Source organism: Schistocerca gregaria, chromosome X (genome assembly GCF_023897955.1).
Source record: "Schistocerca gregaria isolate iqSchGreg1 chromosome X, iqSchGreg1.2, whole genome shotgun sequence".
NCBI lineage: Eukaryota > Metazoa > Arthropoda > Insecta > Orthoptera > Acrididae > Schistocerca > Schistocerca gregaria.
Window position 1 is genome coordinate 331178337 of NC_064931.1, and position 14193 is coordinate 331192529.

At 36.7% G+C, this 14193-nt stretch overlaps 1 protein-coding gene across 1 annotated transcript in view; it reads right to left on the reverse strand.

Annotated features, from left to right (window-relative positions):
- Nucleotides 1-648: 648 nt before the first annotated feature.
- Nucleotides 649-14193, reverse strand: part of LOC126299251 (metal cation symporter ZIP14-like) — a 142841-nt gene continuing 129296 nt past the window's right edge. Inside the window, exons 8-9 of the mRNA XM_049991046.1 lie at nt 7058-7242; nt 649-1197 (exon numbers count right to left, since the gene is read on the reverse strand). Coding sequence (XP_049847003.1) covers nt 1045-1197; nt 7058-7242 — 338 coding nt within the window. The 3' untranslated portion in view covers nt 649-1044. The remainder of the gene's footprint in view (nt 1198-7057; nt 7243-14193) is intronic.

Here is a 14193-nt window from a genome sequence, read left to right on the forward strand (position 1 = left end):
GCGGAGTATGGATGTAGATGTAGATGTAGAAACTGAAATATTACCATAGCTGCCTGGGAGATATTAGGATGTGTATCATCTTACACCAACAAGTGGCTGTTGATTGTAAACTAGGAAGTTTCAGGTATATTACAGATTATTAAGAGAACTTGTGAAAAATGGGTTAAGAAAGATACACCAATGAAACTTTGTAAAATGATAGATTGTCTGTACGCAAGTAAACTTTGGGTATTAAAAAAGAAAGAAAAGGTGGAATCCAGGCTAAGCAATTCACTTTTTGAGACCTGTGTAACATCTGACGAGAAGAGAGTGAATGAAAAATGTGAACATATTACAGCAACAAAATATGTGGTATTTAGAAGATAGGATTTTAGATTAAATCAGATGGTGCAGTCATATAAGAAAATATTTGATGGTATATTTCCTGAAATAATTCTCCATCACCGGGCAGTGCAAAGAAGAAATATTGACCACCATAACACAAGTTAAATTCAACAAGTCCACAGCTGAATGTAGAAACTTACCATCTGGTATAATACTTGACAGAGTAAAAAGGAGGGGAAGAAGAATTTATTATTAAGGACAGAAATAAAATGTGAGGAATGAAACAGGTATCAGCTTATATTGTGCTGTTGCTAAGATCACAGATATAGTGCTACATTTTTATTTAAAGTAAAATTTAGAAATAACAACATTTATATACAGAAATTTCTTCATGATACAATATTAGCACTTAAGTAATGCATCTTTAGGAACATTTTAACCTCAGAAAACTTCAGCGTATTTCGTGTGCAATAACTTTTTAAGTCTGTTATTTATTGAGCAAAAATATTACCTTATCACTTGCTTACAATTAAATATGGACATGAAAAAGACAATCTTTGGCTTCAAAAAATACACATCACAAAAATATGAGTTGACAATACACAATATTTTATACAATATGAGTAATTACACGTACAATGAGTTTTGAGGAATGATCTCCCCAGAGGATCATTTACTGCGTACAATGAGTTTTGAGGAATGATCTCCCCAGAAGATCATTTACTGCACATTGATATGTTCTTGATAATGTGCAAGAACATATAGTATTACAACACCAATCCCAATACCTATATTTTGCTGCAATAACACTAAGCATCCTGACTTCCAGCCACGATCCATTGCTTCTGTTGCCACATGATTCATTTCTGGAATCTAAAACAAATTAAAAAAAGTTATGCTTGTGTGTTTGTTGAAGAGACATGCATTAGTTTGCTAAAAATTCTAAGGACACTAAGTAACTATACCTTTACACGAGGGAGCTTACTACAAAAGTAATCGGAAGACAATGTATAGAAGTTAATTTTACAAACTTAACAATCATTTCTACTGTTAAGACAAGAGCTGTATGTTCCAGATGTAACATGTTGGCTGCAGTTGCAAATGAGGAGTTTTTAAGAAACTACATAGACTGTTAACCAAGATCTTGATCTGGTGTTGGATGGAACACTGTGTTGACTCATAAATCTTTTTCAGAGATTTGCTCTGAGAATCATTTAAGAGATTTTCAGCACAGAAGCTACTAGAATGACATTCTTGATTATGTCTGGTCACATCTAGCGTGTAGCGTGGTTTTCTGGTATAAAATTAATAGTCAATTAAATATTAATTAAAAAGTTTATATAGCTGAAAAGGGCTACTTGAATTACATAATACAACCCTACATAAGAACATCTACATGTACATGTACATGTACATCTACACCCATACTTTGAAAACAACTGCAAAGTGCATGGCAGAGGGTACATCCCATTGTACCAAATATTAGGGTTTCTTCCCATTCCATTCATGTATGGAGCACAGGAAGAATGAGTGTATGAATACCTCTGTGTGTGTTGTAATTATTCTAATCTTATTCTCATGAATGCTATGAGAGCTATATGTAGGGGGTTTTAGTATATTCCTATGGCCATCATCTAAAGCCAGTTCTTGAAAACTGTGTTAGTAAACTTTCTCAGGGTAGTTTATGTCTATCTTCAAGAGCTTGCCAGTTCAATTTCTTCAGCATCACTGTAGCACTCTCGTGTAAGTCAAATCAACCTATGAGCATTCATGCTGCTCTTCTCTGTGTACATTCAATGTCCCCTGTTAGTCCTACTAGAATGGATTGCACAACTGATTTCTAAGCAATCTCGTTTGTAGACTGAATGCACTTACCCAGAATTCTACCAATAAACTGAAATCTACAACCTGCTTTACCCACAACTGAGCCTATTTGATCATTCCATTTCATATCCCTACAAAATGTAGGTACTTGTATGAGTTCAATAGTGTATGAGTTCCATCTTTGACTCATTGATATCATAGTCATAGGATAGTATAGTTTTTCATTTAGTGAAGTGTACAGTTTACATTTATGAACATTTAATGCAAGTTGACAATCTCTGTACAACTTTGAAATCTTACCAAGACCTGACTGAGTATTTATGCAGCTTCTTTCAGACAGGACTTCATTATAGATAACTGCATCATCTGCAAAAGTTATGAAGTTAATATGAATATTGTCTGCAAGGTCACTAATATACAATGTGAACAGCAAGAGTCCCAACACATCTCACTAGGGCACACCTGAAGTTACCTATACATCTGACTATGACCCTCCATCCAACATAACATTCTGTGTTATCCCTGCCAAAAAGTCGTCAGTCCAGTCACAAATTTCACTTGGTACTCCATATGATCATACTTTTAACAGTAAGTACAACTGTAGTACTGAGTCAAATGCTTTTTGGAAATCAAGAAATACTCCATGTACCTGACTGCCTAGATCCAAAGCTTTCAGTATGTGAAATGAGAAAAGTGTTAGTTGCGTTTCGCATGATTGATGTTTTTGGAATCCTTGCTGATTGGGATTGAGGAGGTCATTCTGTTCAAGATACCTCATTATGTTTTGAGCTCAGAATATGTTCTAAAATTCTACATCAAATTGGTGTCAGAGATATTGGATGGCAGTTTTGTGGATCACTTCCACTACCCTTCCTGTAGATGGGTGTGACCTGTACTTTCTTCCAACTACTGGTCATAGATCTTTGTTCAAAGGATCTGCAATAGATTATAGTTACAAGAGAGCCTAACTCAGCCTCAAATTCATTATAGAATCTGATAGGGATTCCATCACACCCTGGAGCTTCGTTCAGTTTTAACAATTTCAGCTGTTTCTCAATGCCACTGACACAAATGCTGATCTCAGTCATCTTTTCAGTGATATGAGGATTAAGTTGAGGCAATTCTCCTTGGTTTCCCTTTGTAAAGGAATATATGAAAACAGATTAAAGCATCTCAGTTTTTGCTTTGCTACCTTCAATTTCAGTTCCTGTCTCATTTGCTAGGAGCTAGATACTAACTCTGGTGACACTTACAGCCTTTACATACTACCAGAATTTCTTTGAGTTTTGTGAAAGATCATTTGCTAGTATTCTGCTATGGTAGTCATTGAAGGCTTCACACATTGCTCTCTTGACAGCCAAATGTGTTTCATTCAGCATCTTTTTATCTATAGCACTGTGTTTTACATCTATTATGCAGTAGTCTCTATTTCTTTATCAGTTTCTTTACAATGACTGTATACCATGGAATCCCCCTCACCCCATTATGAACTGCTCTACTGGGTATGTATCTGACCAGTGCATGATCAACTATTCTTCAAAAATTGAGCTATAGTTCCACTACATGCTCTTGCCTGTGGTGAAAGTTTTAGGTTCCTCATTAAGATATGACACTACCGATTTTTTATCTATTTTACTGAACATACATATCTTTTTTTTTTTTTTTTAGGCGTTCCTTGTACTCTGGTAGAACTGTAAACTCCTATTCAGGTTACAATTCCTCCCTTATATATTTACAGTGCGTGTTGATGATGAGAGAAACTCTGGAGTTCTTCAAACAGTGACTAACATAATTACCATAAATACATCTGTAGAGCTCTCCATTGGGAAACAGGTAGAATGCATACCGTTGTATTAATATTCCTTTACAGCTGCTTTTCCTATGTGATATATATCTGATTTTATTTTAAGTTTCACTTACTTTATAGGATAACAAACAAAGTAACAAACAAAGTAGATCATATCTGATCTACTTTGTTTGTTATATTTGTGCATGGCTCTCACATTATATCTTATAACTTTAATGGAAATTAATTTGTATCTGTGAAATTTTGGATTGTCTTTTGTTCTGTTTTATCTTTCACTGATAAGTTTTTTGTTGAAGTTCTTAATTTTTTATATTTATATGTTCTGTTTGTCCATTCAAGATCTTATTTGAACTTTTTACCAAATGCATGTAGTTTCCTATTTCCTCCAATATGTTTACGTTAGCTTCCTTTATTGGCTCTATTAAGAATGGAGAGATTGGTGCTTATGATAAGTTATGTATTAAATGTCACCCACTAGTACATAAAGCAGCATCTTTTCACACTATGATGGGGTGCAAGATTAGAGTTTCCCTTACTAAATAAAATATGAAGACAGAGTTGAGTAAAATAAACTGTAACTGCAATTAATAGCTACAGTCCTGACATAGTCCATAAAATAAATGGAAAGGAAATTAGGGCCTAATATGCAAATGAAAACGATGTAATAATATTAGCAAAAGTAAAAAGAAAGAAGAAAGAAAATTTTCTTGTGCTATCATACAGGGGAAATATTTCTCAAAAAATAAGTAACACATTTCGGAATACTAATGTTAAAATTAGCTTCTCAACAGAGAATAAACTAAGAATGAATGTAATACACAGAACAGGCAAAGCTTAAAAATATGACCAATCAGGAAAATATAAAATTAAACACAGTGACTGTGACTTGTTCTACATCAGACAAACAGAACAAAAATTTACTACAAAATACAAACAACACGTAAGCAAATACTATAATAACCACCCCACATTTCATATGCATCTTCAAGAAAATCAACACTTTACAGTGGATGTAAGCAATAATATCTCCATTCTTTACAGAGCCAAAAAGGGAAGCTATGTCAACAACTCAGAGGACATAGAAATCTACAAACATTTGACAAAAATTCTGAATAACGTCTTAAACAAAAAAACCAGAATTTAGAAATAAATAATATACTGAGTACTTCCATATATAAAATTATAATGCAACAGAAATTGTATAAATATGCTAACAATAGCTTGACTGTATCCATGTGCTGCTTGAGAATGAGCTGCTGCTTGGGACCAGTAGCAGCAAGCAAAACATAAAAAAGCAGCTGTAGTGGATTATTATTTGAACAGTAAACGTTTCATAGAAGTTGTTCAGGCTGCATAACACCAAACACAAGAAGTATTCAAGTAAAAGGAACTCTTATTCACACACAGTGTGAGCTGCACTGAAATAATGCCTTATAATCCCTTGGCAGTATTCTTTGAGGGGTTGAAAGAGAAAAGGAATTTTTGAATGGAATTGAAGGGAAAAAACTATTTAAAAATGTTTTTACAATTCAAGTGAACATATTAGCATCCAGAAGTACTATTTACTTCTGAAGTTTGCTGAATTCTTTTATATCCCAGTAGTATCTGTACTGTTTTTACTTTACATCATTTACAGAAGAATGTTTTGCTGCAAGTATTTTTTTTTCACCGTTATATAAATTCAAGTGTATACACAACAACTTGACAAAGAGATTCTGATAAAATCAGAAATTACAAAATGAAGAAATTATTTTATTCCATAATAAGTGATAGTCAGCTTACAATAATAACATATGACAAATGTATCCATTAGGACAGTGTGGTGAAATCTGGCATTAATGGGCCATGACAGCAGACGACACATGTGAGTGCCTTTGCTAACGGCACAACATCACCTGCAGCGCTTCACCTGAGCCCATGACCACATTGGTTGGACCCTAGAAGACTGGAAAACTGGAGGTTGATAAGATGAGTCCCAATTTTGGGTTGGTAAGAGGTGATGCTAGGGTTTGAGTGTGGTGCAGACTCCATGAAGAAATGGACCCAAGTTGTCACCAAGGGCTGTGCAAGCTGGTGGTGGCTCCATAATAGTGTGGGCCCTGTTTACATGGAATTGACTGGATACTCTGGTCCACCTGAACTGATTACTGTCTGGAAATGGTTGGAGACCATTTGCAGTCATTCATGGACTTCATGTTCCCAAACAATGGCAGAATTTTTATGGATGACAATGTGCCATGTCACTGAGCCACAATTGTTCGCGACATCAGTTCATGCACAAAATCCTGTATGGTGCCACATTGAGTTGTTGCACTACACTGGGCAAAAGGAGGTCTGACACGATATTAAGAGGTGCCCCACGACTTCTGTGTCCTCAGTATATACCTTGTGCTAGTCCTAGAACATACCATATAAGTCTTCAAAAAAACTGATTCTGATAACTGTTTTACAATAAATGTAACTCAGTGATATCCTTTCTGGTTAGCAATATTTCTCTTTTTTCAAAACAATAGTCACATGTTGATGACATAAAAAGCCCTTAAAAACGTTAGCGAATAATCAAAAAATTGTTGTGGAACATGAAGTAAGTAATTCCTCTTTGTAATTAATAATGTTCTGCAAAACACCAAAGGAAAATTTTACAAATGCCATGTAACAATGGAGAAGTCAATCCATGTTATTAATAGTGTAAAGCTTGCTTGTAACAGCACAGAGAAATTTGATAAAGACATGAAAATTAAAACATTAGTACAGAAAGAAGTCTGATACATGTGTACAGTATACCATAGCATATTAAACATGTTGTGATTAATGCAGCTGAGTTTAAGAATGAATTAATGTACTTTCTATCAGATAGCTCCTCCTACACCACCGAAGAATATCTTCACGGGTAGTCTTAAAATAATTTTATTAGATTATAATTTAATTAACATTACTACTGTAATAATACTGTATAATACTTCATAAAGTTAAGTCATTCCATTGCACTTTACTCCAATAAAATAAATATCTTTGACTTCTTTTCATCTCATAGATGAATTTTTTGCATGATTAATATAAGAAAAGCAATAAAGGAAATTGCAAATGTGCATAGACACAAACCATGTCCACAAGACTGATGTAGAGGAACATCCCAGCAGCAAAGCCAAATATGTATTTGCTCGCATAAATTTCACCAAGAAGAACTCCAACAGCAAATCCCACAAAGCATGTGCAGGCAGAAAGGAAATTGCAGCAGACTGCCAATTTTACTGACATTCCAGAATTCAACAAGACAGCAAAATCACCTGGAGATTATAGAAAAAGAAGCTGATACTAAGTTTGCATAAAAAAATTTACATTTATTTGAATGCCACAAATGTTAAAATTGGGAACAGCACATTTGTGAATTAATAGTTTTCTTAGCACCTTCACCAGAGGATTAAGAAGTTATGTATTACATTACATAATAATCCATGTTTGTACCATGTTGCAGTTACCAACTTTTGCTAGAAGCTCACTCGGCATCCAGTATTTTCATATAATACCATGCTGATGCAATAAAAGATTAGATCAAATACAGTTGTGAACCATATTTATTTAAAATAATTACTTCCATAGTCCAATTACACAAATATAAAACTGTGCAGTTGTGGGAGTGGCAAATAGAAATGATAATTCATGACTCACCTAATATATCTACATAATTGACAGTCTCAGCACGACTGAAGGCCATCCTTCATATGGGTTAATCATACAATTAAAAAGTTACTGAAATGTATTCAGAATGCTCTAATAAGGACAAGTGCAGATCATGAATTCACATTGCTCTCCGATTCTGATTGAGTTACTTCATATGTTTCTGCATTGAACTTAAGTCTTTAATTTTCTTATGATTTGTGATACAATCAACAGGTTTACAAGTGGTCAGTGTGTTTACACTTCACAATGTTCCAAAAGCAGCTCAGCTTCTTAGCTTTGATGAAAGTATTATTGACATGGTTATGTAGTTAGTGTCTGTTACTAGAGGCATTTGAAACCTTAGTTTCAGTATTGTTGCTTAACTTAATAGGGATTTTTGTAATATGAAATATGCTCATGTTCAGAAAAAAATACAACACCTTGAATGACTAGAGATAGGACGTTCATATTCACAGGTCATTTACATTAATATGTTCTGCAGAAATGATTAGCATTTGAACCATGTTGTCCTACAGGTTCAAAGTCAACATCGATATTGTGCACAACGCTATCTACTGCTAAAATGTGCCTGTGGCTCTCATTATCACTATAAACCAAAGGTAATGGATGGATCAGTGTGATCTTGAGCAGATGTGTAGGATGCCTCACAGATGTAAATGCAAACTGTACCATCAAATCATTGAGTTTGAAAGAGGATGCATTATTGGCAAGAGAATGTGATGACCCATCTGGAAAATTGCTGCTTGTGTGGGATAAAGTGTTTTGACAGTGAAATGGGTGTGTGCAGAATGGTTCACGGAAGGTCATAGAACATGATGAGATGGGTCAGGTCATACCAACCAGACCTCCCACCAAGAAGGTTGACACCTCATCCAAATGGCACTGCAGGACAGATTGGCATCCTTCTCAGCTCTAGTGCAACAGTGGAATAGTGTAACACATTGTACACTATTAGGGCTGACAGTCCATCACTGTTTATTAAAGCAAGGGTTAGGCACACATCATCCACTTCTCCCTCTACCTTTGACAAATGTACAGAAACATCCTAGACAGCAACGGTGTATGGAGCAACATCACTGGGGACAGGAATGGTATCAGATAGTGTTTCTGGATAAATACAGGTTCTCTTTGTTTGAAAATGATGGCTGCATTTTGGTTCACCACAGACAGTGACTGCATTTGCACAAGATATACAGTGCCAACTCAATGCTTTATGGTGTGGAAAGCTATTGGGTACAACCACAAATCACAGTTGGTGTGTGCCCAGGGCACTGTGACCAGTGTGACCTATGTGACTGACATCCTGTGAACTGTAGCCATACCCTTTCTACACAACACTCCAGATGCCACTTTTCAGCACGACAATGCACGACCACATATTGCTGTATGAACAGAAGCCATATTGGTGTCACAGGATTTCAGCCTTTTGCCTGAGTCCACCAGATCACCAGACTTGTTGCCAATCAAAAATGTGTGGCATATGGTGAGAAGGTGTGTGCGCCACTGTGACCTGAAACCAGGCATCACAGATGAACTTTGGAACTTGGTGAATGCAGTATGGATGGCTATCCACAGGACACCATTTGTGCATAATATGATGCAATGCAGTCATATATGGACCAAGTTATCAGGGCCCATGGCGGACCCTGTGCCTATTAGGCAACAGGACACATGCTGAACTGAGGTGATTGAAATGATAATCATTTCTGCAGAACATAATAATATACATATCCTGTGACTATGAACTATGATCTCTAGCCATTTAAGGTGTTCTGTTTTTTTTTCTGAACATGAGTGTATCATTATTACTGGGCCAGTACCACAAAATTTTTCAATTTTCTGTAGATGCATTTTCATACTACATTTAATTATCATCAATGATTAAACTCTTTTAACAAATCAGCACGTTTCAACTTCAGTTTGTAAGTTGGTTTCCATAAAACAAGGGGAAAAAATCATAAAAATATTTATAATACAGTAGCGTATGTTTCAAATATGGTGAAACAAGTGTACAACACATTTCACAGTGTAAATACATATATAGCACAATTCTACACAAAAAATTATCTCCGAAATATAAATTGCTTAAAAATGTGCAAAATGCATACATCAGTTTTAAACTCTGTAAATAATACTACTACAGTGTGCCAAGTGATTATGACGAGCACAGCAATACAGCACATAAACTGATGTGTGATACTGTTAATTAGGATGTTTGTGATGTCGATTAGTATTGAATTCCAATATTTTTGCATAGCAGCTCTAAATCCAGTGAAGTTTAGGACTGACAAGCAACACACCTCCCGGGAGCACTACAAACATGCTCTGTGACATTAAGATTTAAAAATCAAGTTGGCCATCATATGCTCTGAATCAACCAGCACTGAAGATATTCATTCTTCAGAGGAGTGAACTGTGGTTGTACATAGACATTTTGTTACACTGCTTGACAACTGCTAAGGAACAACTTACACTTGCTAAGTAACAACTGCCATTTGCTATGGAACAACTGATAATTGCTGTGGAACACCTGACTGATAATAGTAAAAGGAAATGTAGAAGATGGGACATGTTACCTGCAGCAGACCCTGTGCATGAACACACTGCATCCATTAGGTATTTCATGTAGTATGGTGTTTCATGAAAGTTGTTGTGGAACTGATTAGTGCAACATTCCGTGTGGTACAGCAACATGTCTGAAAGGCACCATCTGAGTGCTTATGGTCAAGGACGAGCAGTTAGATAGCTTGAAGCCAATCAAAATGTCAATCACAGCTCCACATGGAAAGTAATGGATGTCTGTATGCCCACCTGACGATATACAATTCCACACAGAGACACTCACTATTCCTATGATTTCCTTTTCATAAATATTTGGTTGAATTCTTACTAAATAAAAAACTGTCTGGTGCTATACAATATAAATTAGAATTCATCTATAAAAACTGTAGTTCCTGATTGATCTCCACGCCATTGCACATGATGGCTGCCTCACTGCAAATATTTTCATCCCCAGGTGAATGAACATCAGTACACACATAGCAGGTGGCGTCACATAAATGTGCCTTCATGAAACTTTCTGGTCACAATAGTCAATGATATTACTGTTTTACTGCCTGCAGAAAGTGCTGAATATAGCTGAGCTTAGGTTTTGAACCTGTTCATATGAGAAAATAACAGCATAATGTTCAATGCCAGAGGAACAGTTGTGTTTCACAGTCTTTTACTTTCACTTTTCACAACTCCCCCACTAATACACAGTTATAATGGCCAGTGCACTATCATTTAACTTTCCATAAGCCTCATTAATAATTAGCAGGTGAACATTCACACACTGCTACAATAGTTTACTGTTGAACATCTACAAGCAGTAAAAACACAACCACATAATTCACAGTTCTTTCAGAATAATCACGTACATATGGAACAGACACTGTCATTGCTTTAACACATCACCTATTGGTGTAACACTTCGTTAACTTGAGACATTGTTGCCATGTTATATTCTTTAAAACTGAGGGCCAACCTTTCTCTGTTATGAAAATGCAGATTCTATTCACATATGTTAATTGCAATTAGTTAAAAGTGCAAAAATGTATTTAAGGAGGCAGATGGGAAAACAAGAGGGGAATTAAAATTATCCCAGCTTGCTTCATCAATGTGAAATATGTTTTCAAATGCATGTGAACTATGACAATACATGTGACATAGGTGGACACCAGTAAATCCATGGATAGAAAAGCTCCTCATAAACCCCTCAATTGATTTCAATCAAACTTGGTACACATATCTGGAAAAAATACTGCGGGGGTAAGAACAAGCAAACTCCTAATGGGGTGGGGCAGGTAAAGTTGAGAGATAAGGGAGGAAAGGAGATGGCCAGTGAGAGAAGGGGACAGAGGAAGACACAGATAGGAGGGGGGGGGGGATGAGGAAGTGGACAGAAGGGGGGAGATAATCCAAAATGGAAGAGAAGGAGATGGTCATAGAGAAGGATGGAGAAAATTGACAGAGAAAGGGAAGAGAAGACATGTGGGAGAAGGAGATGGGCAGAGACAGGGGGGAGGGGGAGGTGGAGGTGGAAGTGGATACAAAGGGTGGGAGAGTAGTAGATTGATTGAGGGAGGAGGGAGGGAGGAGGAGATGGACTTTGAGGAGTGAGACAGAGATAGAGGGGGTGGGGAGGAAGAGATGGGCAGAGGGGGAAGGAGCTGATAGACACAGAGGGAAGGAGCAGATAGAGAGAGAAAGGAAAGAGGAGGAGATGGACTCGGATAGGGGGAGGGAGTATGGTCAGACAGAGGAGGGGGGAGGAGGAGGAGGCATGGACAGAGAGAGGGGAAGGAGAAGATGGAAAGAGATAGAGGGAAGAAGGGATTTAACTAGTGGAAGATGAGAATAAATAAATATCCAGGCAGCACCAGGTACTCAGCTATTTGTCGTTATAACATATGTCAACATGATTCATGGAGTTTGGAAAATAAGTAGGGCTTTTTTTTCTAATTTGTTACCCCTAAACATGAAAATGATATCAGTTTTTTCCATCATCCTTAGTTTTCACTTCTTCCAACCTACTGCAGGCTATTTACTACTTACTACTGGCTGTGAAATCTGAGTTGTGTGGTGTGATTTATTTAAATCTGGTAACATTGCTCTTTTGTAGGATGTTCAAGTAGAGGGGGAGGATGAGGGCTGACATTCCATAATCACTACACAAACCAACAGTTGAGTGAGTGAGAGAGTCAGAACAAGGTGCTTATACGGGTTGTTGTGAGTGGCGTTACCTTATCAAAGCCATGTTCAAAACATCAGGAAAGTAGTGTGTGAATAGCCCAGATACACTTTGTTACATATATGGAACTTATGTGATAAGTAGAGGAGTTCAAAAATAATGGAATTTGCATGGAAATCATATTTTGCTTATTTTGGCATGAAGCTCAGAGATCAGAACAAGTCAACTGCTCAACACCCTGTGCTCAGAGCAATTAAGGAAATGGATTGAAGGTAAAATGAAGTGTCTGAACTTTACTGTTCCCATTATATGGCATGAATAGAAGAATCATGTCAATGATTGTTACTTCTGTATGATGAAAGTAGTGAGAGACAACAAAAGCAACATGAACATAATCTTGTATCCAAACTTATATAGGTGATTATACGTGACCTTCATGATGCAGGGCTGCCAGTCCCCTCTCCACAATATCAATGCATACACCTGAATTCACTGAACTAGAGGTAAGTCATGAAAGAGGTGTATCTGAATATTCCAAATGTAGTACTGATAACCCAAAATCTCTTACTTGAACAGAACTTAATAATTTGCTGAAAGACTTGGGGCTCTCAAAAGGCACAACAAAACTTTATGGATCATACTGCCATTGAAGGATAATTTACTTGCACACATTACATCTTACTCAATGTACAGAAATTGTGATAAAGACTTTAGGAAAATTTTTGTTGGAGCTAGTTTCATGGTGTTCTGCAGAGACATTGCTTGACTGGTTATGCAAGTGGGAGCTGAGGAGTATAACTGTAAGCAATAAAGGTTATTTATAGATTGTTCAAAGCAAAGTTTGAAAGCAGTGTTACTACATGTTGGATATGAGCTAGCATCAGTACACTCAAAAGAGTCGTACAGTATCATGAATGTATAAAAAACACATCGCTTGTATGTGGTGCCTTTAGAGTGAATGGCATGCTTCTTAGCCAGCAGACAGGGTGCATAAATATGTCTCGCTATATATGTTAAATGGGATAGTAAAGTGTATCATGAGCATTGGAGTAGGAGAGAGTGGGATCAAAGAACATTGTGAATGAATGTTTGGTTAATCCAGATCACAATTTATTGGCTCCACTGCGTATCAAATTAGGACTGACGAAGCAGTATATGAAAGCATTGGACAAAACATGAAACTCTTCTCAATACCTGTGTAGCCAGTTTCCAAATCTATCTGCTGCAGATTTAAAAGAAGGAATATTTGCTGGACTCAATACATGTAACTTGATGTCTGATGAACACTTTGAAAGTACAATGATCAAAAGAGAACAGCAAGCTTGGAGAAGTTTAAAAAATGTTGTACATCAATTCATTAGCCAGAATAAGCACCCTGATTACAGGGATATAGTGGAAGGTACGCTACAGTCATTTAAACAGTTAGAATAGTAGATTTTCCAAAAAAGAACCACATTCTCTAATGTCACCCGCTCAGGGAAGCCGTGCGGTCTAAAGTGTCTTGCCGCGGTTCGTGCAGCTCCCCCCCGTTGGAGGTTTGAGTCCTCCCTCGGGCATGGGTGTGTGTGTTGTCCTTAGTGTAAGTTAATTTAAGTTAGGTTAAGTATTGTGTGAGCCTTTGAACTGATGACCCTAGCAGTTTGGTCCCATAGGAACTTACCACAAATTTCAATTTTTCTAATGTCACTCCTAGACAATTTTCAGAACAGTTTGATTGACACATTAGAGGGACTTGAGTAATGGTTCCATCAGGAACTTAAAAATCTGGAACATCATTATCAGGGTCATTGGGGAATAAACATGATGTCTGACTACTGCTGGTGTA